The sequence below is a fragment of the Podarcis liolepis genome, assembly GCF_965112155.1.
Source record: "Podarcis liolepis genome assembly, chromosome: 2".
Taxonomy (NCBI): domain Eukaryota; kingdom Metazoa; phylum Chordata; class Lepidosauria; order Squamata; family Lacertidae; genus Podarcis; species Podarcis liolepis.
The window spans coordinates 80833075-80857637 of record NC_139555.1 but is presented as its reverse complement, the minus strand read 5'-3'; the positions used below and the strand labels follow the sequence as shown (position 1 = coordinate 80857637).

The 24563-nt window shown below is 41.9% G+C and overlaps 1 protein-coding gene across 3 annotated transcripts; it reads right to left on the bottom strand.

Moving 5' to 3' along the window:
• Positions 1–888: 888 nt before the first annotated feature.
• Positions 889–20886, bottom strand: TMEM40 (transmembrane protein 40). Of its 3 annotated transcripts, XM_083489449.1 has the most exons (11): positions 20638–20886; positions 17590–17653; positions 9476–9532; positions 8085–8180; positions 7430–7465; positions 5601–5633; positions 4610–4678; positions 3234–3305; positions 3076–3150; positions 2821–2883; positions 889–2368 (listed from the first exon to the last, which is right to left on the bottom strand). In XM_083489449.1, exons 3-11 carry the CDS (start codon positions 9522–9524, stop codon positions 2349–2351), a joined length of 513 nt encoding a protein of 170 aa, XP_083345575.1. In that variant the 5' UTR covers positions 9525–9532; positions 17590–17653; positions 20638–20886; the 3' UTR covers positions 889–2348. The 3 variants fall into 3 exon arrangements, with proteins under 3 accessions (XP_083345575.1, XP_083345576.1, XP_083345574.1); XM_083489450.1 differs by lacking the exon at positions 20638–20886 and having other exon boundaries at positions 5601–5630; positions 17590–17741; XM_083489448.1 differs by lacking the exon at positions 20638–20886 and having other exon boundaries at positions 17590–17729.
• Between the last annotated feature and the right edge of the window lie 3677 nt (positions 20887–24563).

The window sequence follows — 24563 nt, the reverse complement described above, 5'->3', positions numbered from 1 at the left end:
CCAGTCTTCTTCCACCGACTCTTCTCCCTGGTCCCGGATTCTGCCAGTCATTTCCGCCAATTCCATGTAGTCCATCAGCTTCATCTGCCATTCTTCCCGGGTGGGTAAATCTTGTGTCTTCCAGTGCTTTGCAATGAGTATTCTTGCTGCTGTTGTAGCATACATAAAAAAAGTTCTATCCTTCTTTGGCACCAATTGGCCGACCATGCCCAGGAGAAAGGCCTCTGGTTTCTTCAGGAAGGTATATTTAAATACCTTTCATTATAAATCATCTCCCAGAAGTTCTTAATCCTTGGGCATGTCCACCAAAGGTGAAAGAATGTACCTTCAGTCTCCTTACATTTCCAACATTTGTTATCAGGCAAATGGTAGATTTTTGCAAGCTTGACTGGTGTTATGTACCACCTGTAAATCATTTTCATTAGATTCTCTCAAGGCATTACATGCCGTAAACTTCATACCTGTGGTCCATAGCTGTTCCCAGTCAGCCAACATAATATTATGTCCAACATCTTGTGCCCATTTGATCATAGCAGATTTCACCGTTTCATCCTGAGTATTCCATTTCAACAGCAAGTTATACATTCTTGACAAATTCTTAACTTTGGGGTCTGACAATTCTGTTTCCTAAACATTAGGAAGAACTTCCTGACAGTAAGAGCTGTTCGACAGTGGAATTTTCTGCCAAGGAGTGTGGTGGAGTCTCCTACTTTGGAGGTCTTTAAGCAGAGGCTTGACAACCATATGTCAGGAGTGCTCTGATGGTGTTTCCTGCTTGGCAGGGGGTTGGACTCGATGGCCCTTGTGGTCTATTCCAGCTCTATGATTCTAAGAATGTTAGGAACTTCCTCCCACCTCCTAATTTTAAAAATACTTGCTCTTCCCCTATGCGTTTGATACAGGGCATTTATTTCAAAATATTTCCCCAGATTTAGTAGGAATATTTCAAAACAATGGGCTTATGAGTTTCAGCTACATTTTGTGGTGGTTTTTTTTACAAACGAAGTACTAATATTACCAGATCTTCCAAGTTTACTTTGCAATTTGAGCTTGTATTCACTTTTCAGAAGATTCCTTGCCACAGTCTCACCCCACCCACCCCGAAACACCAGTTTTTTAAAATTTGAAGTTGCCAAGATTGAAGATTGGATGAGGTATTGAAGCTGAATTCTTGGTCAAATGGCCAAGACAGAAAATAAGACCTGCCCAAAGGTATTAAACATTAATGAACTAAAGCAAATCAGGTATGTTCACATCAGAGTTCTTACTACTTTCATCAAACAATAAAGACTTTGTTCCCTACTGTACATTTACACCGCCCAGCCTTTTCGTTACCTTATCTTACCATGCCTTACCAAAACAAACAGTATCCGGATAAAGGTACAGTAAAATTCCTCACCTGAATGTAATGCATAGCACTGTGCTTGATGCCCCATGATCCAGATAAAGGCAGGAGCAACAGAAGGCTGCTCTTTGAAGATATAAGGAAACACTGCACGCAAAATTACACCTTTGAAATAACGCTCAAGATACGGGCATTAGGATTGCCCATTGCTTGCATTATGTAGCATAACGTTTTTCTAAAGCGTATCTCATGCGTATCTCATGTGTTAGCGAGAAATGGGGTATCGTTCCTGTGACATTGGCAAGCCTTGCTGCATAATCAAATGGATGACAGGATGGTAGTACAATGAAGAGCAAGAACCAGCCAAGGACGTGCGTAGAAGTTCCACCACAATGAATAGAAGCTGCCCCACAGTAATGGCTCATGGCTGCCACATGGAGGCCACTTCCAAGTTGTTCCACAGGCCAGCTGTGGTCATGCACAGTGATTACCAAGTGAACTAGCTTTTCCCACACAATCACAAAAGACTTGAGAAACGTGTCTTGAAGCTATTTCACATACTACTCATCATATGAGCTGGCTCACGGAATATGTAAAGAACTTCCCATGACGTAGCCATGGGCTATGCACAGTCCTTTGTCCTGACCAAGTGTAGGGAAGGCGATTTCAGCCATAGATAAGAGCAGCAATGTTCAGTGTTGGTGAGACCTGGTGCATGGTAGAATACAAGACGGAGTGGAAATAGCTGATATTCATTCACAAAGTGGGGTTGCAGCATACAGCCACAGACCCAATGAATACGAAAAGGCTGGCAACTTTTACATATCTCTCTCTCAACATACACCAAGGAAGCAAAGGATTCACTGTAAGCCTGATTCTTTTCTCCAACTGAGGAAATTTCACATTTGTATAGTTAACATATTATTTTACATTGGCTATAATAGCCTTGTAAACATCTTGTCAATATTAACAGGATCCACCCAGCTCTGTTGACACCTCCGATTTAGTTAATCTTTTTCAAACCTACACAATGACAAAGGGAGAGAGAGAAACTCGTCAGTATGATTATTTCAAAATACCACACATTGGTCTGTGGGTCAGAAAAGATAGCACTTCGATGTCACTTTCATGAGCATTTAATTTAGAAGTTTGAAAGAAGCAGGGATTTTAGAGGCAGCAGTCCCAATAGGCACAAGCCTGCTGGTTAAAAGCACGAAGAAGTCTGTGCTTTTAGTACTCTGTCTCCAAGGACCCTTAGAAAAGTTTACATGGGTCTCCCCTCAAAACCTGGAGCCATGACAATCTTTGGAGCTGACACACAATCTCTTAATCCTGAGCCCTTTTTCCTGGGATGAGCCCTTTTTCCTGAGTTTTTCTATTTAAAAATTGCAAAACTACAACTATTATCTATGTGCTGTACCCAAATGATTCCACAGGGGTATATAAAGACACATCAAGAGGGCAGTAGGTATTACCAGGTGTTCTGATGCTCTGAAGCAGGGGGATGAAACTTTCCAGGATACTTCTAATGCGGTGCACTATTAGGGAAATGAAAGACAAATGGTTATATGCAAAGAAGCAAAGAAAACTGGACAAGCTAATAGCTCCACTACAACTCAAACTGTAATATAAACATCAAACGAATGTTGGTATATTTTAAAGTTTATACCTAGGTATAAATACGAAGCAGCTTATTTTGCTGTCTCAAGTGGTACATGCAAAACACTTACCTAGACCAAAATATATTCCAGTTGTTTCTAAGCCTGCAAAGGTCATCAAACCAATACCAAGGGAAACTGTCCAGTCTAAAAATATACAAATATATGTTTGTATTACATTATGTTCTGTGTTATCCAAATGAAAGCAGTGCATTCCAGTTTTGATGTACCTTTATATCTGTAATAGCAAACCAACAAGGTTCCAATGGCAAAACAAAGAATGACAAAATGGAAGAATTCATCTGAAATGAGAGAGAAGAGACAGTTCTTAAAGGATATCACAAAATCAAACTCAATGCCCCTATTGGCTGCAATTTGAAATTTTCTTGTACTAGTGAAAGTCGTCTGCTTTTGGAACACATATGTTTGTGGAGGAGGGTAAGGTGATGATTACTCACATACTTTAGACCAACAGCCAGTACTTTCACTAACTGCACTGTACATATATATAATTTATGTATACTTTCCAGAGGCATCAACTCAAGTGAAGAACTTAAGTCAGCAACCCTCTTAGCCATATACATTATTTAAAATATGGAACTATGCTTTATTCCCACACAGCTAAAACCACCAAGAATCAGCAATTAATTGTGAAGACTTTAAGCAAGTTTACTGATTAATTACTAGGAACTTTATATATGGAAGTCCAAGACGTGAAGTCTGATTACGCAATGTTGTGGAAAAGGCACTCTGTCCTACATGTGCTCACATGCAGTATTTATTTACTTATACAGTGGTACCTCGGGTTACATACGCTTCAGGTTACATACGCTTCAGGTTACAGACTCCGCTAACTCAGAAATAGTACCTCTGGTTAAGAACTTTGCTTCAGTATAAGAACAGAAATCGTGCTCCGGCAGCGCGGCAGCAGCAGGAGGCCCCATTAGCTAAAGTGGTGCTTCAGGTTAAGAACAGTTTCAGGTTAAGAACAGACCTCCGGAACGAATTAAGTACTTAACCCGAGGTACCACTGTATACTATTTAATGACAAAACGGTCTTTGAAGCTGTTTGCAAGTGTGTAAACCAATTACACAAGCATTAGAATTTAAACATCCATAATTAAACCACCACTACACTGTTTATTCACAATTCTAGGAATGAATTCTGGCATTTTTATCAGGTACCTGCACATGGGAGAACTTCTGGTTCACACTGAGCAGGTTTTGCAATTAAGGGCATGTGCATGTTAATGGCTTGAAAACACAGCTAGGCTTTTCCCCTCGTGCATTTCAAGTTGCAATCTAAAGTGCTGTACGTGCTATGACCTGATTTGTTTCTCTGTGCCTGCAACCTCTCTGCCAAGTCCTATTCAACAGAGTTGTGCATGCACAATGGATGTCTGAAACACACGTCTCAGCTTAACCATGGCTTACATCTTCAAATAGGATGGAAACACATGTCTGAGGGAAACAGCAGCATTACTCAAGAAACCACAACGTACATATGGATTCTGGCTAATGTCATGTGTACTCAGGGGCGGGAGTGCATTGGAGCCAGAGTAAATGGTGCCCACAGCCTGAGCCTGAGGGTCAGAAAAACTCTTACCATCTTTTCGTATGCCTGGTAGCCACCATCTTGGGTGGTGAGGTGGGTGGCAGGGAACATTTTCATACGCTATGGGAAATAAAATTTCAGTTAAAGTAAAAGTCAATCCCAGGTACACAAACTGAAGCTGAGCCACATCATATTAGCCACTGAATTCTATTCTTTATTATTATTGTTGCTATTTTTCTATTTGGTGCATTGGTCAATGGACCTCAGGGCATTTTACAATACCTAAGGACAAAATAAGGCCCATCCTATCCAACACTCTGTTCTCACACTGGCCAGCCAGATGCCTAAGGGAGGCTTGCAAGCACACCTGAGCAGAAAAGCAACCTCCCCACCTGTGATTCCCAGCAATTCAGTTTCACTGCCTCCGACAGTGGAGGTAGTCATCAAAGACAGCATTTCTTAAAAGGCTAGCCCTGGGAGCAGGGAATAGGGTCAACTGTTGCAAGCCCCGTGCCCTGGGGGTCTTCCGCCTGGCCAGTTCTGCCTGTCTCCTGCCCACCCAGCACAGGCGCCAACTCCTATGGGCTGAGCCCTCTATATTGTTTAACAGGGGGCTCAGCCCCCACAATATTGAGGGGGGCGTAGGAAGCCAAACACCAAGCTCCATCTGTGGTCACAAGCAAGGACTAGTTTGAAAGCTGGATCAATATGCTCTGTTTTTTGTTTTGTTTTAGGAAATCTGCCATTGAGTGGCCCAAAATGCTTTAAAATACAAATCTATTTCACAAAATATCTTAGAACACTTTGTAAGTAAAAGCAAACATTCTCCTTCCTTGGAGGTTTTTAAGCAGAGGTTGGATGGTCATCTGTCATGGGTGTTTTTAGTTGAGATTCCTGCATTGCAGGGGGTTGGACCATTGCATGCTTATAAGTTTGTATGCTGAAGCTTTCATAGCCCAGGCAGATAACATGGTACTTGTATGAGACTTAAAAGGCATGAATTATATAGAAAAGAACAACATAATCTGCAATTTATATTTACCAGTTTCAGGTTCCCCCTCTCTGCACACAACTTCTGAAAAATAACACAGACTGATATAAAAGGTGCTTTCAGACTTTCACGGTTTTGAGGTGGGATTCAGTCACATAGTGACAAATTCAGGCTGTGCAATTAAAGTTAATCTGGCAATCTTGTGCAAAAGCCAGCCTCTTCTTCCTCCTCCTCCTCCCCACCAAAAAATGGATTTATTTATTTTTTGCTAGAATTAAAATGATGGGGAAATGCATTGGAAAACATGGGATAATTACTTGATACAATGATGTATAAATCTCCCTGCAAACAAATCAGAGCGAATGCTCAACAAACAGCTGACATTACCTAATCTATCTTTGTGGAAACAAATCAGAATGAATGTTCAATAAATAGGTCGTCTGGAGGGGACCAAAGCAAACAAGCATCTCCTTTTGCAAAACAAACCAGAAACAAACCACATTACAATACTAGGAAGTGCATATATATGAAGATTCTTCCTACCTGGACAAAAAAAAAACCCTCTATGCATTGTAACAGCTACTTGCCTTGCTCACCATGCTTTTCTGACTGCAACTCATCAGCCCAAATAACAGTATTGTTTTATTTTATTTATTTATTTATTAAATTTGTATGCCACCCTTCATCCTAAGGTCACCGGGTGGTTCACAACAATAAAACCCATGCACAGAAGCCATTGAGTGAAGCTACCACTAGAGGGAGCAATGAAGACTTGTCTTGAAACATCCCAAAGCTAGAAAATTCTAGCTGCTTTGTTCAAGCTCGATATAACCCATTTCTTTCCATGTGGGGCCTTTTGTTTAAGGAAGAATTCATAAATTTTGTGGCAGCAAATAGGGTTTACCAATACATGCGTCTCTCCCACAAGGGAGAGGCATGTCAATTTGGCCCAGAAGAGAAGCAAAGAAAGAGCAGATAGGGGGTGAAGTCCAGAGCCGTCTTTAGCATATGCAGCGTCGTGGTGCAAAGATCCGCCCAGGGCCCCCAAATTTAGTTTTTTTAGGGGGGCTCCCCAAAGTTGTTAAGCTTTTTTGGGGGGCTCCCAATATTTAGTGAGCTTTTTCTAGGGGGCCTCCGCACTTTTTTAAAAAAGGGACAGATCGGTAATAAAGGACAAATAATACTAGCACGCAGTACCAAAAGCAGCTTTCGTCAGCCAAAGCGCCGAAAAAAATACAGAACAACAACAAAAGCTGTTACAACCAATCAGTAACAGCCACTGATGCAGCCAATTGAAAAAAGGACCAATCGCAATAGACAATCTCCAGCTGGCAGGAAAAAACAACACCATTTCCAGATTAAATCAGTGAAGCGCGCGTACACACACACACACACACACACACACAGAGTGGCAAGGGGGGTGGAGAGGCTACAAGGCAGGACGTTGAGGCAGATTTAGGGGCTGTTGCTGCAAGATCATTGAGCCTTGAGCCTAAATAACAAAACTGTACCACTGTAAGTTCTCTTTGAGGCAGCTTTTTCCACGCCTTCTCCCCGCCCCCCGCCTCACTTTTCGGACCTGGTGCTGCAGAGCGGAACAGGGTCCAAACAGGGCGCTGTAAGCGTGCAGGTACCAAGCCCCAGCTCCGCCTCACTTACCTCCCCGCTCTCCCCTCCCTGGACTCTCCGCCAGGCGCCCTCCACAGCTTGGCGCCCTGGTTGCCGCACCGCTACGCCCAGTAGTAAAGACGTCCCTGGTGAAGTCAACAGCAGCAGCAACGTGAAGGAGGAAGCAGTTGGTCCACTCACAGATGCAGAGTGTGGGGCCAAGGGCCTCTCAAACCTAAAAACTGTGCTGCTCAGGATTTTAGTCGACTTACCTGATTCACCATATGGAACGACTTCTCTGGGTGAATCTAAAATAGTGCACAAATATAGAACAGATAAAAGTATGATTAAGGTAAAACTTTCCAGCTTATGTTGCTGTCAAAATATAGAAACTCCTGTTATAGTTTGTTTTGTGGTTTAATTTTTCTTTTTGTGCCCTTTTCAATTGAAAGGCAGGTTATCATTTCCATATCTTTAATAATTTGACACAGCATCTAAAAACAAATACTAATCTAGTGAAAGGCAACAACAAAACTTGACAAGGCATTACAAAGTCCTGTGCATTTATTATTACTGGTTTATTGAATTCATATCCCACCCATTCTCTCTCTCAAAAAAACCCCAGGGCAGCAAATAGATGAAATACTGTAGATGGGTCTACAGCTGATGCCAAAAGTTCCTCAGTGCCAGCCATATCTCAGAGGGGGCATTCTGCAGGTTTGTGCAGAATGAGTGGGTGAGAGAAAGGTTTGCAAAGGTCCACCCTGTTTCAGCTCAGCACTAGTCTGACCTTGGCTGCTGGGTTTATCTGAATACTCATTTGCAAGTGCTTTTTCCATGTTGAAGCTTGGCACATAAGATAGCTCCCAAGTGAAGATCAGTTCTCCCTGCACACAGACAAAGCATCATACAATCTTTTGGAGTTACCTTGTGACGGACTCTCTGTTCTAAGCTCCCCAGAAGAACTTTCACCCTCACTTTCTTCTTGTGGTTTTAATTTCTTGCCTTGTTTTGGTTTCCCACCTGTTCAAAGTATAAGAGAAAAACATCAAAGATTTTCATGATGGTAAAGCACTTTACATGTATTATTTACATATCTAAACAGAGTTAGCCTTACATACTGTGATAATAATAATATTATTATTGTTATTGGTTTCAGAACTCACAGGGTTAAAGAGTTCTGTGTGACGTCTCTTTCCTGAGGCGTGGTTAGAAACACTTACGGGAGGGGTTTGACTCCGAGTGTTTCAGTTTGCCTCTGGGACGCTATGCGAGAGGGAGAAAATGGGCGAGCTGTCGCCAGGTTGAGTTATGATGTTATTCTACTTGATTAAAAGGCTAAGAAGATAAGGAATGCCTTGTGTCTGCTCTGAATTTATTACCCACACTGTTTGCAATTGCTTCTATCTGCTGCGATCGCTCTGCTAACAGCCAGGGAGGCAGAGGACCTTTGGATCGGCACAAACAGTCTGCAAGCTGCGCAACGGGAAGCGTGCCGGACTCCATGTTTGTTTTTCTTGGCACTCATGGCAACTTTGGCCTATCGGTTGCCATAATTATTTGTTTGTTTGTTTGTTTGTTTGTTTGTTTGTTTATACATACCCCACCCATCTGGCTGGGTTTCCCTAGCCACTCTGGGCATTTCCCAACAGAATAATAATAATAATAATAATAATAATAATAATAATAATAATAATGTGATAAAACTTCAAACATTAAAAACTTCCCTAAACAGGGCTGCATTCAGATGTCTTCTAAAAGTCAGATAGTTCTTTATTTCCTTGACATCTGATGGGAGGACATTCCACAGGGCGGACGCCACTACCAAGAAGGCCCTCGGTGTTAGTGCTGACAGCCATAGCTACCCATTTTAAAATGAGTGTTCAGTATAAGCGGATAGTGTTTTTATTGTACATTGCCATGAGACAATTCTATAGAAGGTGAATACTAATAATTAGAATAAGAATAATCTAATCAGAGAGTAATTTCCATAAAAATAAAAATTAACTTAATCAAGAAAGGCTAAATTACAGACAGTGGTACTGTTAAACTGAAAGAGAGATCTCACCAATTCACATATCCCATTCCAAGCCCAAAATCAGGATGTGAACATGCAGACTTTGGTATCCAACTATTTTATGCGCTTGACTCAAAATATTACAGAAGAATAAGCTGAAACAAAACACATGGATGGCTGCCTTCTGAAAAATGTCGCTTTAGTACAGCCAAGCACACCAAAATATATTATACTTGGTTGCCCAATTGTCTTTTAAGCCAATAATGTGCCCCCAGGCTTAGTCTCCCCATCTTTTCATTACCTTGTTTTCCTCCTGTATGAAGTAAATCAGCAGAATTTGAGTTACTCATTGTTGTGTCTGTTTAAAAGAGATGGAGAAAGAGATTGTAAATCTGGTTAAGTCCTTCAGATCTTTCATAATCCATTTCAAATCTGATCAGGCAGAAAGTGTTAACAACCTTTAAAAAATAAAGGGGAGGGAAGCAAATAAGAAAACCTGAGAGTTCCTTGAGAAAGAACTGCTTCACACTTGAGTCATGTGACACGACATTTTATTTACTGCAGTAAGGCTGCAATTCTAAGCATGCTTAACAGGGAGTAAGCCCAGTTAACACATAGTAGGGTTGCCACATTTCAAAAAGTAAAAACCAGGACACCCCGAAAGTTGTTATGGTTTTCCGACTGACTTGCCTAAAATCCAGGACACAGCACACCCACCCACCCAGGTACCAATTCCGTCTTTGAAATCCTGGTAACACATTGAGACATTTATGAGTACCTAAGATCGCACTGAATGATACAAGAGAAACACATGAAGCAGTCACATGACTTGCAATGAGAGCATATTTCTGAGGAACAGGTTTTATTGACAGCTATAGCAACGCAAAGTCACAAAACAGGACGTTATAGTGGCATTCTGGTCACGTGACTTATCCTGGATCTTTCAGTGGCACTCATTGCCATTGACTATGGTGTTCATCTACATTATCTATGTTGGGATTTGGGGGCATCATGCTGTGGCATTTCTGTCCCTACCCAACTGATTGGTTTCAGAAGATAATGCTGGTTAATGTTTCCTCTTCCCCATGGCTTTAGGGCCAGGAGGTCCCATAGTGTGGTGCCAGTGTGGAGCCAGTGTGGTGTAGTGGTTAAGAGCGGTAGTCACGTAATCTGGGAAACCGGGTTCGTGTCTCCGCTCCTCCACATGCAGCTGCTGGGTGACCTTGGGCCAGTCACACTTCTGTGAAGTCTCTCAGCCCCACTCACCTCACAGAGTGTTTGTTGTGGGGGAGGAAGGGAAAGGAGAATGTTAGCCGCTTTGAGACTCCTGAAGGAGAGTGAAAGGCGGGATATCAAATCCAAACTCTTCTTCTTCTTCTTCATAGAGCTCTATGCTGCATCTCATGCTACATGCAACTACTCAGAAAGGTCGCTCAGGGATTTGGCATGTGACACCATCAATATGGGATGCCATCATCAGGTGAGGTAGAAGTGGTGCTGAAGAGCCTGCAATGAGCTGAAGACTACTCATAAACTTCATTTCAACATATGGTAGCCACCAGAAAATTAGCCAAAACCAACTGGTCAGAACACTTCACCAGTATTAAAATAGCTTCACTCCCTTCCAGTTTGTTTCTGGGGGCAATTGAGGATACTGGTTTTGGCCTTTTAAGCCCTATAGAGCTTGGAACCAGGGTATCTGAAGGACTGCTTATTCCTTTATAAATCTACCCACGAGTTGAGATAATTTTCAGATGCTCTGTTCCAGCTCCCCCCACTCCCAGAAATGGTGCAGGTAGTGACTAAAGTCAGGGCTTCTTTTTGTGATCATGGTCAGGTTTCAGAATGATCTCCCTAATCTGCTAGCATTTAGGCACCGGCTAAATAAAACATTTTGTCCTCATGCTTTTAATAGGTGGGGATCCTATGGGACTTCAGATGCTGTTGGGCTACAACTTCCCTCATCCCGGTCTACTGGTCAGTAGGCTGATGGGAGTTGGAGTCCAACAACAATTGATCCCCCCCCCCAATTTAATTAATTATGAACTACCTCTTCCTTCACTATTTTTACTTTTAGTTTTCTAGCATAGCGTTGTATGGTTTTCTTTCAATAGTTTATCATTCATTGTTTCAATATTTTACTGTGTTCCATATTTTGCCATTCTTCTTGTTAGCTGCCTTGAAAGATTAGTTCTGAATGATGGAGACAGAAATGTTTTCAGCAGACAAACAAATGGCTAGAGGCCGGTTCTCTGTTGTCAATGCTTAGAATCGGTGCGGTAGTGACTTTAGAAACGGTCAACAAGCAGGGTAACAACAACACAAATAATCAAAACCATGTAATGACGACAAGCTTACAGACTGTCCTAAAATGTAATGTACCATTTTAGTGATGCTGGAACCACCTGGAAATCCACATCACTCAGTTTGTTCAGATAATTTGGGGGTTATTTTCCTTCACTGGAACACAGCCTGACTGTTGGCCCTAGAGTGATCAACTGTCTCACATTTGAAGGGATATTTCTTATTCTATAGGACTGTCCTTCATTTCCTTCATTTCTGAGCCTCACAGCTCTTTACTGAAGTAATGAAAATAGACTCCAGACGAGCCTCTTTTTATATATATTAAAAAATAGCTTGATCTGACAAGTGGCCTGCAGTGAAGTAGAGGAGCCAATGAAATAGCTTTATGCTTGGATGAGTTGCTGTGAATTGTGTTGAGCCTCAGAAATGGAATTCATTTTAATTGTTATGCTTTTCCTAAGCCAGTGGAATCTACTTGCTCGTTTCCAACTCAGTGAAACGAAAAAGGTCCAAATAGTTGTGAGACCTATATATACCTGCAACATCAGTTCTCTGCACTTGTATTTTATAATATTTCTTGATTTCCACATAGGAATCCTACAGGTTTGAAAGAATGCTGCTATAGGCAACATACCATGAGAAAGGGTGGGGTGGAGAAGTCTGGGTGTGCCTTGGCTTCTCTGATACATTGCTAACAAGACACAATTAAGCTTGAAATGCATGAATAGTAATTATAATATATTTGTCTAACAAATACATCATCAATGACGTTGATGCACAGTAGATCAAGTGGTTAGGTGATATCGGTTGAAGCAGCGTATCAAGTATTGCAATTCCACCGAGAAAGGGACAGGGAATTGCATTATCTTATTTACATGAAAAGTAAGTAGCTCAGTGGTAGAGTCACAGTTTTACACACAGAAGATGCCAGTTTCAATCCTTGGCATCTCCAAGAAGGGCTGTAAATGTCCTCCGCCTGAAATCCTGGGAAGTCACTGCCAGTCACTGTAGACCAGGCTTCCTCAAACTCGGCCCTCCCGATGTTTTCAGCCTACAACTCCCATGATCCCTAGCTAGTAGGACCAGTGGTCAGGGATGCTGGGAATTGTAGTCTCAAAAACATCTGGAGGGCCGAGGTTGAGGAAGCCTGCTGTAGACAGTACTGATCCAGTGGGACCAATGGCCTGACTCAGAATATGTCAGCTTCCTGTGTTCCTAGTAATTAGTAGTAATATCTAAGCATTATCATTAAGTTAGTTAGTGATAATAGCTTAATTAAAAATAGTTTAAAGTTTAATAATAGTTAATTTAGGCTTATAGCTCTTATAGAAGTAGAGAGTGAAAAATAATCTCTGCTTACATTGCATTATTTTAAAAACAGAACTCCAGAAAGAGGACACTGCTTATCACTGAAGCAACATGTGTATTGCTAACCTTTCATAGCCAAAAGCCTATTTCATCAAAGGCACAAAGTGGACAATAAAAAAACATATATGTTTTTGGCTCAACATGCACATTGTATTGAATTATATTAAAGACTCAGACCAGCCTCTGCCAACCTGGTGCTCTCCAGATATTGTTGCCTACAAATCCCATCAGGCTGTGCTGGGGCTGATGGGCCTTGTAGTCCAACACCATCTGGAAGGCTCCAGGTTGGTAAAGTCTGACTTAGAACATTTTCAATAATTTCTTTCTACATTTCTCTTTGTTCAAACTTCTGGCGCCTTATCAATTTGGTAGTAGGCAGATTCAGACTTTCTTTTTTACTGGTTTTTGACTATGTATTGGGAATCAAATGGCCACAGACTGAAGAGGCCCAGTGCATTAAGGTTTCTGTGGTTTGTTAGACATGCTAGGCTACAGTTTCTTCAGCAAGTGTTGGCTGTGAATCCAACATACACCTGCTTCACACAACCTACTGCCATTCAATCCCCACTCTATGGTGCCTGAAAAAATGTTATTGTCGGAAGCTATTTATCTGAATCCAATCAACGAGCCTTAAATTCCACACATGGAAGTAAAATAACAGCCATGTGCTTATAGTAAAACCACTACCAAAAGAAAACAGCATAGGCATAGAAAAAAATAACCAACTGACCTGTATAATTGTCTCTTTGGTAACTCGATAAGTAAGTGCTATTCGGTTGGTCTTGCTATTTCAGAGATGAACTTCCTGAAAGAAAAGAGAGAACTGTGAATGGCCAAGGAATAATTCTTTGCTAGCGCAGGGATAACTGGGTGTGTATCTCATGCAGGATGTCGCTGCGCATCCTGAGTTGGGTGTGTGACAAATCATAACTCTGTGTCGAGTAATCTGAGATCAGCTGTTGTAGGCAACCACCTGACTCACAGCAGCTGGTACAGTTTCAGTTCACCATGATCTGAGTGGGCAAGGCTGTTGTGATTTTGCTATCATTGGGAGCACAGGGCATGAGAGCAGGGGTGGGGTGGGGGGAGAGAGACTAAAGCTATCTAGCAACTGCTGTTGGCCTGGCTCTGAGTGCTCTCCACTGCCATCCCTGTTACTTTCAGTGGCAATGTAAAACTGGCTCATGGGAACCAGCAGTTACAGTGCTTGAGGCTGATTGTATGCAAATAACTGGCTAGGTGTTGCCAGTCACAAGGAAAAGTTGGTAAGTGCCCTTGCTTTTCAAGAAAGCCATTTTCAATGGGAATTGTTTGGGGAAAATATGTTCTTTTTTCCTGGTGTTATGGGCATGGAGTCACACCACAGTGACGCAGACTCTAAGCAAGAAGACAGACAACGGAAAGTGAATACCGATAGTGTGAGGGAAGAGGAGAGAAGGAGCGGCCTCAGGCTCTACAAGATTGGCCACAGTCTGCCAGTGGTCATAGGGCACTGACCATTTTCTTCCTAAGAACAAGTCCCCACTGCTATTTAGTGCCCGAGACTCTTGAGGTCTGAGCCTCAGGAGACCAGTCAGCTGACAATATCAGGAGTATCGATTCAAATTTAAGTGAAGAAAATCTCATTACATTACAGAACCACTGAGATAGCAACTCTAGGAACTCCCAGACATTGGATTAGCATTAATGCACACCACATCATGTACAGCCAGCCAATAATAGCTTTATATCCCTTCTTAGACACAAAAGCTCTTAGGAGATATCAAAGAAGGAAATGCAAATGGGGTGGCAGGAGATTGTGGTTTTGTTTGCATCTAGTTTTCCTAACACGCCAAATGTTGAGAACTGGATAAAATTACACATAAGGGCAGCACGTTATTGCATGTCTCTTTTACAGTGAAAGGCTGGGAGGTACCTAGTTATTAGCTGTTACAATGATACTGAGTTTATTTCCTGTTTTCAGTGCCTTAGGAGATGGCATGCAAATATATCTTCTGACTCTACTGCTACCACACATTCATGTCCAGATCATATGGGGAAAATGGGAAGAGTGGCTGTCAGAGATGTGCTCCTAAGAGAAAGTATAGTGGGCCATGCTATTTTTCCAGAGAAATAGGTGCCAGAAGTCACCACGAACACCATCCTCATTCTCTTAGAATAGCAATGGTGCCTACCTGAGAGGTGCCAGAACTGAATTCCAGCGAGTTTTGTCTGGGGAAAAGCCCTGATAATGGACCTAGAGAGGAAGAAGCTTTGTGTGCTTCAGCAGTTTCATGCATTCAAATTCAGTATGGGCCAACTTTTAAACTGAAATTTCTAAACCAACTTTCAAACAAAAAGAAAACACCACAAACACAAGGCCCATTATCAGGGCTTTCTCCCAGCCAGAACTCCCTGGAACTCAGCAGTGAAACGAATGGAAAACATCTTAAAAGAAAAACTCTGGTCCACAGCATTCATTTAAAGCACATGACTTCCTCAAAAAACTCATGAGAACTGTAGCTTAAGCCTAAGCTTTCACAGGTGGGGTATCCAGAGAAGAGCCATGGATGCAGATCTTAACATCCAGGAGACTGGTTTGTGGGTCCTTTTAGTCCCAGGTCCCAGGCTGTGCATGGCTTTAAATATTATAATCAGTTCTTTGAATTGTGTCCAGAAACATAGAAAGCCAGTAAAGCTGAGGAGGCATGTTTTGACTGGCCAGTTCCAGTCACTACTCCTGTAAGGTAAGGTAAAGGACCCCTGGATGGTTAAGTCCAGTCAAAGGCGACTAAGGGATGTGGTGCTCATCTTGCTGTCCACAGACAGTCATGTGTCAGCATGACTAAACCGCTTCTGGTGCAATGAAACACTGTGGTGGAAGCCAGAGTGCACGGAAATGCTGTTTACTACTCCTGTGACTGTATTCTGGCACCAATTGCAGCAGTAGTTTTCAAAAAGACAGACCCATTTACAACATGGGTTCCATTGAACATTTCTTTTTAGAAATGGTTTGCCTTATGTGGAGTGTTATGTGACTTGCCTCTCCCAAATTGTGAGGGCTAGGGGATAAATTTGGGAGGTATTTTTGGAGGGGATCCGGCATTTACCATGTAGTGACAGCTGCCTCTAATTTTGCTGCTTCCTCCTTTAAGCCAGGAGCAGTGTACCTGTAGCCCTCTAGATATTTTTAAGACTACAATTCCCATCATCCCTGACCACTTGTCCTGCTAGCTAGGGATCATGGGAGTTGTAGGCCAAAAACATCTGGAGGGCTGAGGTTGAGGAGGCCTGGTGTAGCCTTTCCAGTGTTGCTAGACTCCAACTCCCAGGGGCAAATAGGAGTCCAACAACTTCCAGAGCAACAGGGGTCACCCATCCTTGTTTTAAACTGTTTAAAAGTTGCCCTCTCTTGTTGGTGACTTAAGGAATAGGAGGAGGAGGGATTCTGACTGCTGTAACCATCTGTTCCCTGCGAACGATTCTAGCTCTTCATGCCACAGATACCGCCTGGACTTCCCAGGTAATGGAGAGATCCAACAGTCCTTCCCAATTGCAAACTTGATTTTTAAGGGGAAATACAACACTGTCCAGAAGAGGAAACCCCACCTCATTGATCAGTAATACATGAAGTTGTCTTAGACTATTTGTTCATCTGCCTGGCCTGACTGGGGAACCTGTGCCCCTCGCTGATGTCGATGAACTCCCATCAGATCCAGCCAATATGGCCAAAGGCAAGGATTCGTGGGAGATGTACTTGAGCAACACATCTCATCCTTTTAACTAGAGATGCTAGGAACTGAGCCTAAGACCTTCTGCCTGTGCTCTGTCACTGAGCTATAGTCACTCCCATAAAGCCAGCTAACAACAATACCCCTGCCTAGCTGTCTAACAAATTGAGCTTCAGTTTATGAGCCCTAATCCAGTCCCTGGCACCAGACATCTCTTTAGCACATTTACCACTTGAACTGCATTAGATTAAAAGGAGAGAGACAGCTGGATGTCTTCATTATACAGAGGATGATGGAGACACACCCCTTTACCCTGGCTTCCAACACCTGAGATGTATATTTTTAGGAGCCACCTTATTTGTTTTAATGTTAGTTGGGGTGGGGGGGCTCTTTGTAATTGTGTTTATACACTGAGAATCAATAAAACTTCTTATAATAATGTTGTAACCCCCATTGGCACCTTAAGGTGTAGGGCAGGCAAGAGCTGAAGGAAGAGCAGAGGAAGAGGAAGAAGAGAAGATTTGTAAAAATTCTCAGAGATACCAAGAAATGTGTCATGCTAAGTGTGGAATCAGACCATAAGATGTCAGGTGCAGAGGTAACCTGGACAAAACGTCTCATCTTTTCCTTTGAAGTACTCATTGAACTGTTGATTTATGGTAAATCTACATTACATATTTAAACTAGGTTTAAAAGAGGTTTAGTTGTAGGTAGTAGAAATTGTTTGCTAAAGATCACTGCCCTATTTCTCCCAGAACTACAATTCCCATAGTCTCTTGCTTGAGAGCATTTAGCATTAAACATATTTAAAGTTCAGTTAAATGTGAACTGCTATCTTATAGTGGTTGTGAACTATCCATTAATTAGAAACCAGAACAGATGGATTTGAAACCTTTCTTAACCACACAATGAGAAATCATATTTCATATATAACACAAAAATCACCAGCCAAGTAAGGTTTACTACATACAGCCAGACAGTAAGATTCTAAAACTTTGATCAGGTTAGACAGAACACCAAACAAATCACTTACCAGCAAAATATTCTTGGTTTCAAGCAGTGTGTTCTCAGCTAACCACAGCAAAATTAACACTTTGCTGAAATAGTAACAAAGAAGGATAACAAAATTCATGGAAGACAACACCTCTCTGTATTCTCAGGAACAAGACTTTCTAGTTAGTTTAGCTATGCTCCTCCCTCCTGCTACAAAACATCCTATAAGGTTGGATTGTTACTCATTGAGTTCATTACTAATTGCAAAAGCTATACGCTAATGGCTCATGCTAATTGTATTTAAACCTAGAGGTTTCATAATGTGTTGACACATTGCAACAACCCATTCCTGCTTGCATTCAGAGTGATCTTGCACAAGAAAATGTGACTTCCTCCAAAAAATTGTACTCAGAAGCTAAAGTCGACATCTGAGACATTTTTAAATGAACTGAACTGGAGTTCAGGGGTTTGTACAAGGCTAATTCTGATCCTTCTGTTGTCTGGAAATGCAGACACTAGAAGATATTTCCCATCTGTCTAAAATCAATCTCAGATCAGATATTTAAATAATTGTTTAAAAGTTTGTTTGAGAATGCTTTTCTTTGCAGCTGGTAGAGAAGATTGTATTTAGAGCACAACCTGTTCTCCTCCTGAAGCCAGGAGGAAGTTGGGAGCCTTTTGAGGCTGCATTTCATATCAGGCAACATTATTAAGAGTCATTCCTTGTCTCTCCCTCAGCATCAGCAGAATACTCAGGACCAGGGCCAGCCTGAGACATTTTGGCACCTAAGGAGAACCACAAAATGACACACACCTACACACCCTGCCATGGAAGAAAGGGTAAGATCTACGTTTTGATCTGCTGCCCCTGTGGATCTTGCTGCCTGAGGCAGTTGCCTCATCTTGCCTCATAGGTGGGCCAGCCCAGGACAATTTGATGTCAGAATTGGGTACTGCATTCTAGTCCAGCATATTGCTCCATGCTGAGTCTCATTCTCTGTGACAAACACAATTACTTCAAAGGCTTCAGTGTTTACAACATTCCGTGGTTTGCAACTTCAAAACAGCAGGTAGCAACTCTGGCCAATTATCTATCATGTGTGTCAAGTTTATGCAACGTGCCCTTAATTGGGAGACGCCTTTTAACAAAATAGGCAGGGTTACAGATAGCAGACATCTTTACCACAAGGGCATTTATCCACAACTTTGGGGGATCTTGCTCCATACCAGTATTTACTTGCAAAATTTCTACCCTGCCCTCCCTCCAAAAGGAACCCAGGCTGGATCTAGGCACATCAAAGAAGCGTTTCAGTTAAACACGGTGTATACTTTGTATGAGAAAGTGGGTTGGCAAAAACAGTGCCATCTGGTATCACCGTGTTATAATGCATATGCACCACATATAAAGTGCTTTTTCTTTGCCAGTATAGCTGAATTCTCAATCAAATTACAGGGAATTTGTCCATTTTACTTTCTTTACCTAAAATATTTATAAACCACCTTTCATTGTACAATCAATGCAATAAAACAATCAGATATTTAGAACAGGTAAAATCACTGATACCTAGGAATACCAATAGTCCAAAAATCTGCGTGGGAAAACCCTCATGAATACTTGTATCTTCATCAGCAGGTAGGAAACCATCACCACAAGCGCCCACCATATCCCTAGGGTAGTCTTTGCCAGTCTGATGCCCCCCAGAAGCTTGGAACTACAACACCCATTAGGACACCAGGTTGGCAAAGGCTGCCCTACCTTTTGACCTCTGTTCATTTCTATGGTCCCATAATGTGCTTATCGCTTGATTTGCACTCTTTTGGCACATGACTAGAGTGGGTGTGTTTTGCTTATCTCACATTGAGACAGGTGGAAGAATCCTGCCTGGTTTTGTATGACAGTGTCAACAGAGGAATAGGCAGGTGAGACCTCAAAAACACAGCTACACACATACACTTTTGGAAAAATGCCCTGGGAAGGCTGCCAACTTCCCAAGTCTTTGGAGAGTCTCTCCAGTGGTCCTCTCTGGCTGTAAATCTCCATCTGTCTAGAGAGAACGGTAATAAGCGACCCTTCTCTCCTGAAAAGAGCACGCCCGTCTTCTGGTATATCATGGCAGAAGAAAGACTCATTCGTAGTTCTAAAACTACTTTATTTACAGTCTTATATACAGAGACTCCATCAGTACATCTGTGCTCTCTGAACACCAGTACAGAACTGCAACACATACAGAAGTGAAACCAACTTCCAACAGTACTCAGAAGTAAAAGTTAAAACAGACTTCCTTTATCATGCTCTCCCAGACACTCATATGATGTATGCAAATCATAGTACCATAGTACCTTTCGCTGGAGCAGCTCAGATAGATAAAAATCCTAACATACTCCCCCATTTTTAGGTAACTGTAGCTGCATAAGCTAGTGCAGCATCAAGGTACATAAACATACAGTTGTCATACACATAGTATACCCCTGTTGTACCAGTTCCACCTTTGGAACTACCTGCAACTGGATTGACAGGTTCAAACCTCTGGTTACCTTTCTTCCATGGGACTAGAGCTCTTGCTCTACCTTGGTCTGAGGAAACAGTGCTGACTCTTGCAACCTTCAGGTGTGGACAAACCTTGTACCTCACTCAAGACCTCAGTGTCTGAAACCTGGTTTGAGCTGCTAGCCACAGCTTTATATGCAACAGCTACGTTAGCAAACTTCCGAGAGTACCTCCTGGGTGGCAGTCCCTTTGTGACTCTCTCAGATCTACATATCAGATGCAGCTCCTCCTTGCTGGCTGGTTACTTTATTTACAGTCTTATATACAGAGACTCCATTAGTACGTCTGTGCTCTCTGAACACCAGTACAGAACTGCGACACATACAGAAGTGAAACCAACTTCCAACAGTACTCAGAAGGAAAAGATAAGACAGACTTCCTTTCTCACACTCTCTCAGACACTCACATGATGTACACAAATCATAGTACCATAGTACCATTCGCTGGAGCAGCTTGGATAGTTAAAATCCTAACATACACACCAAGCATGGAAGAAGAGGGGATTGGGAGATTGGGGGACATTTGTTGTCAGCTACTTACCATTCTGCTTTTCTTTTGATTCTTGGCTTGTAAAACTGAAAAACCTACACACACCACAGCCTCTTAGACTCAGCTGCTTCTACCAGAGGCCTGTTAGTCAGTAGCTCTCACTGCTCTTCCTCTTCCTGCCAGCTTCCTCTCTCTCTCTTACCTCGCTTCTGCTGCTGCCCATATACGGCTGACATACCATGGGTAAACACTCAGTGCCTTGAAAATACACGGGGTGGCTTGAAGACAGCATAGATACACCTGGAAGAGAAAAATTAAATACTTCATTTAATGTTAATATTAAATGACCTTTTCAACCTCTTTTTAATATTCAGACATTCCATCACCAAAATACTGTTTTATTCTGCAAGGTGTTCAGTGCAGCATGCCCCATTTCAAGCATTCTACACAGGCTTCAACCTTTAGTGATGTGGTTACCAAAAACTCAGTGTATGCCTAAGTTATTAACAGTACAGTATATTGTATGTATGCCTGACACATTAAAGAAAATCAGTTGTATAACAAATTTGCATAATTTAGCAGTTTTGTAGTTTGGAAAATTGGAGAAAATCTCACCTTTATTTCTTCCATTTTTTCATAGTTTTGTTTGATGTTTTTTCTCTTTTTTATGTTATATTTTATATCTTTGCATGAAATTACTCATTAAAAATACTTTAAAGAAGGTTATACAGTGTTTTCTGTGTATAACACGCCCCGTGTACAAGACCCCTATTTTTGGGGACCCCAAATTAAGAAAATGGGGGGAGATGAGAGTTGTTGAGTGCAGAGTTGTTGAGCTTTTTTTGCGGGGGGGGGGATTGCCAACAATCTTCCTCCTCGCCTAAGTCAATGATCGTCTGCCAGTTCACCGCCAGCACCAGCCAATAGCACACCCAATTGCCGCAGCAAAAGCCAATCGCCAGCAGGCCTTGCCACAGCCACTAATCACCCCCCCCCAACCACCACCGACAATCTCCTGCTCGCGGCTGCCACCAATTGCCCATCCCCCCTCTGCACTATCCGTGTATAAGACGACCCCCAATTGTTTAAATTTTTTATAATAAAAAAACAGTCTTATACATGGAAAAATTTGGTATTTTCTTTTTCGAATGCAGGGCTCTTCGAACATTCTTCGAACAAACCATTGCCCTACCAATATTCAAAAAGATGGCTAGCTTCCATAGACAATTTTTATAGTTCCATGAGCCAGCATGGAGAGATTGGTTTCCATTATTTGCGCTGCTTAATGTGCATAGCTGCAGGTATTCTCAGTGCTCCATTTTACCAGCCCTGCGGCACCAGACTTCTGGTATTCAGATTCAGTAATGGGCTGTTGGATTCAGAAAGTAAAGGCTATCAAGTAGAGACTTTGTCACATAAAAACGAGAGATTGAGAATCAGATTACATACCTGAGAACAGCACAATTGCCCAAATGTTATACTGAATCAGGGAGAGCAAAATATTTTAAGGCATAGAAGAAATATGAATATTTCTTATACTTACACCAAGACTGCTAAACCGAAGACAGATGGCAGGAAAGAACCCAAACAGGAAAAGGAGACTAGCTAAAAAGAAGAACAGAGACCGGTAAGGCAAAAATAGAATGGCTAAAGGCAGTGCTTTTTATATAGAAAAAATGGTGCTGGTAATCGCCATGAAGTTGTTACAGTAAGTGCCACACTTTTAACATTAAAAAAGGTGCTGGTACTCCATACCTTCGAGTACCCTCAGAAAAATGTACTGGCTAAAGGCAACAATGAAGTAGTTATTCATTCATTCATTCATTCATTCATTCATTCATTCATTCAGCCTTTATTGTCATAATTTAGACAATAAAATCATAAAAGAGGGGGGGACATCCCAACCCAATTTTATTTCATTTACCTAGGAACAGGAGTTTTGCAAAATCCCAGTGACATATGCGCTCTTATGGAATGGGAAGCAAAATCAGTTCCTTATTCCAGAGGATTTGTTGGAAAGGCAGCAAAACGTCATCTGCAGGAACTAGGTTCCTGTGGACAGACCAGAATAATAACAATGTCTTTTGTTTTGCATATTGACCTTTTTGCAAATTAATTTTTAAGATTTTTTGTATGTTTGACAATTCAATAGAGCATTTTTAGAGACAACTTTCTGCTTCATTCCTTTAATTCCACCAAACTCTGCCAATAAAGGCGGGTCTCAAATTTCAGTTGTGCCCTTTGTGATGCCAAAATTTGCTCCCCTTTCCATTCTACGTAACAGTCGTGGATCCCTCTGCAGCACCACCAAGGCTTCACACCCAAACTGGTTGCGCTCCCCTAAATCTGCCTCTGTTGCTGGAGTGCTATTCTCAAAGGCATTCTTCACATGTTAGAGCATTACAATTGAGCCAGTAACCTTTATGTTGAGTACCCCACATACTGAGCCATTCATGGGTGGCAGGCAGCTTTGGGACAGTTCGTTAACATTCATGCAGCGAGAATTTAGAGGATATACCTGGTGTCCTCCGGACAACAACTATCATCCGCCTCAACCAGAATGACTGTTGGCCCATGCTAATGGGAAGTGAAGTCCTCACCTGGAGGACCATGTTGGTGAAGGAATGAAAAGGTTCTCCTAAAGCAGGATGGAGTAACCTGTAGCCCTCCAGATCTCATTGGACTCCAATTCCCACCAGCCTCTGTCAAGGAATGAGGGGTGGACTGTGGCCCAACAACATCTAGAGGGAAGCAGCTTCTCTACCCATGTTCTAAAGCAAGATTCTGTGTCATCATCATCATCATTAATATTAATGGCATTTTCATCCCATCATTTCTCTGAGGAGTTGGGGCAGGATACATGGTTCTCTTCCCACCATTTCATTTGTTTTCAGAAATTATACATAGGAAATAAGATGAATAATAAAGCGTGTCCAATACGTGCTTATAAAAAGTAGAACATTATGCCAACTTGCCCTTCTAATAAGCCTCAATGTAGATATTGAGGAGTAGATAAGGTTACCAGATGTCCCCGTTTCCCGGGGACAGTCCCTGGATTTGCAAATCAGCCCCCTGACAAAATCCATCTATTTAGTAGGAAGTTGAAAAGTGTCCCCGGATTCATTGAAAAAAATCTGGTAACCTGAGAGTAGCATCAATTAAATATCTTCAGGAGAAAGAAGCGTAATTTCTTCCCTGTGGCTGCAGTGAAAGCTACATCTGCTTCTACAAGCTTGTAAAAGACACCGCATAAAAGAAAAAGAGGGCGGCCTCTTCAGTTGTCTGACTGTATTCCACTTCCTGAAGGACTGAGGTATTTTGTGAAGAATTATCACCACCTTGTGGCCTAGTGCTGCATATAATCTTTTTATGACGAGGAATATGTTGAACAGTGTTACTTTTATATACGTAATGCTAAACCCTCCATGTAACTTTTACCTGGCAGGTGTTTTTTTTTAAGTAACCAAAAGCATTCTCAGAGGGCAAAACTGCAAATGATAGCCAAGATGTGTGAATGAATCATTCCCCTTTTATATCCTCCCCCTCCAAATAGAAAATGGAGGAGGGCTAAATCTGGATTTGGATCACAGCACAGAGATGTGTGTCTTTTAGACTTTTCTCTTTTGAAAATTGCCACCTGAGACCGCTGTTTGCCTATAAATCTACACAGGTAGTTTTATTTTGGTTTTTTAAAAAAAACAAAAACACCAGGGCAAATAGTGGCTCTCGGTGTGAGATTTTCATTAGGAAAATGGGGCAGGGGCAGGGAGGGGGGTTAACATCTTTACCTCAGACCACACTTCTGATTCAGCTCATACCCCCACTCCCAGCTGCTATTTGGGAGTGAGAGATTAGGGACAAATGAATGCATCCCTGTTATCACATCTAATTTGGCCTGGAAGAAGGCTACAAATTTAAGGGGAGCAATAGCAGGGAGGGGCTGTTTCATCCCTACTCCCTTAGGGCCATTTCCCCCC

Excerpts from the sequence above, each read along its gene's own strand:
- TMEM40 (XM_083489449.1), bottom strand. The coding sequence starts at position 9,524 with ATGAGTAACTCAAATTCTGCTGATTTACTTCATACAGGAGGAAAACAA. Across the intron at positions 7,466-8,084 it reads AACAGAGAGTCCGTCACAAG|ATTCACCCAGAGAAGTCGTT; the intron begins GTAACTCCAAAA and ends GCACTATTTTAG. Across the intron at positions 5,634-7,429 it reads CGTTCCATATGGTGAATCAG|AAGTTGTGTGCAGAGAGGGG; the intron begins GTAAGTCGACTA and ends GTTATTTTTCAG.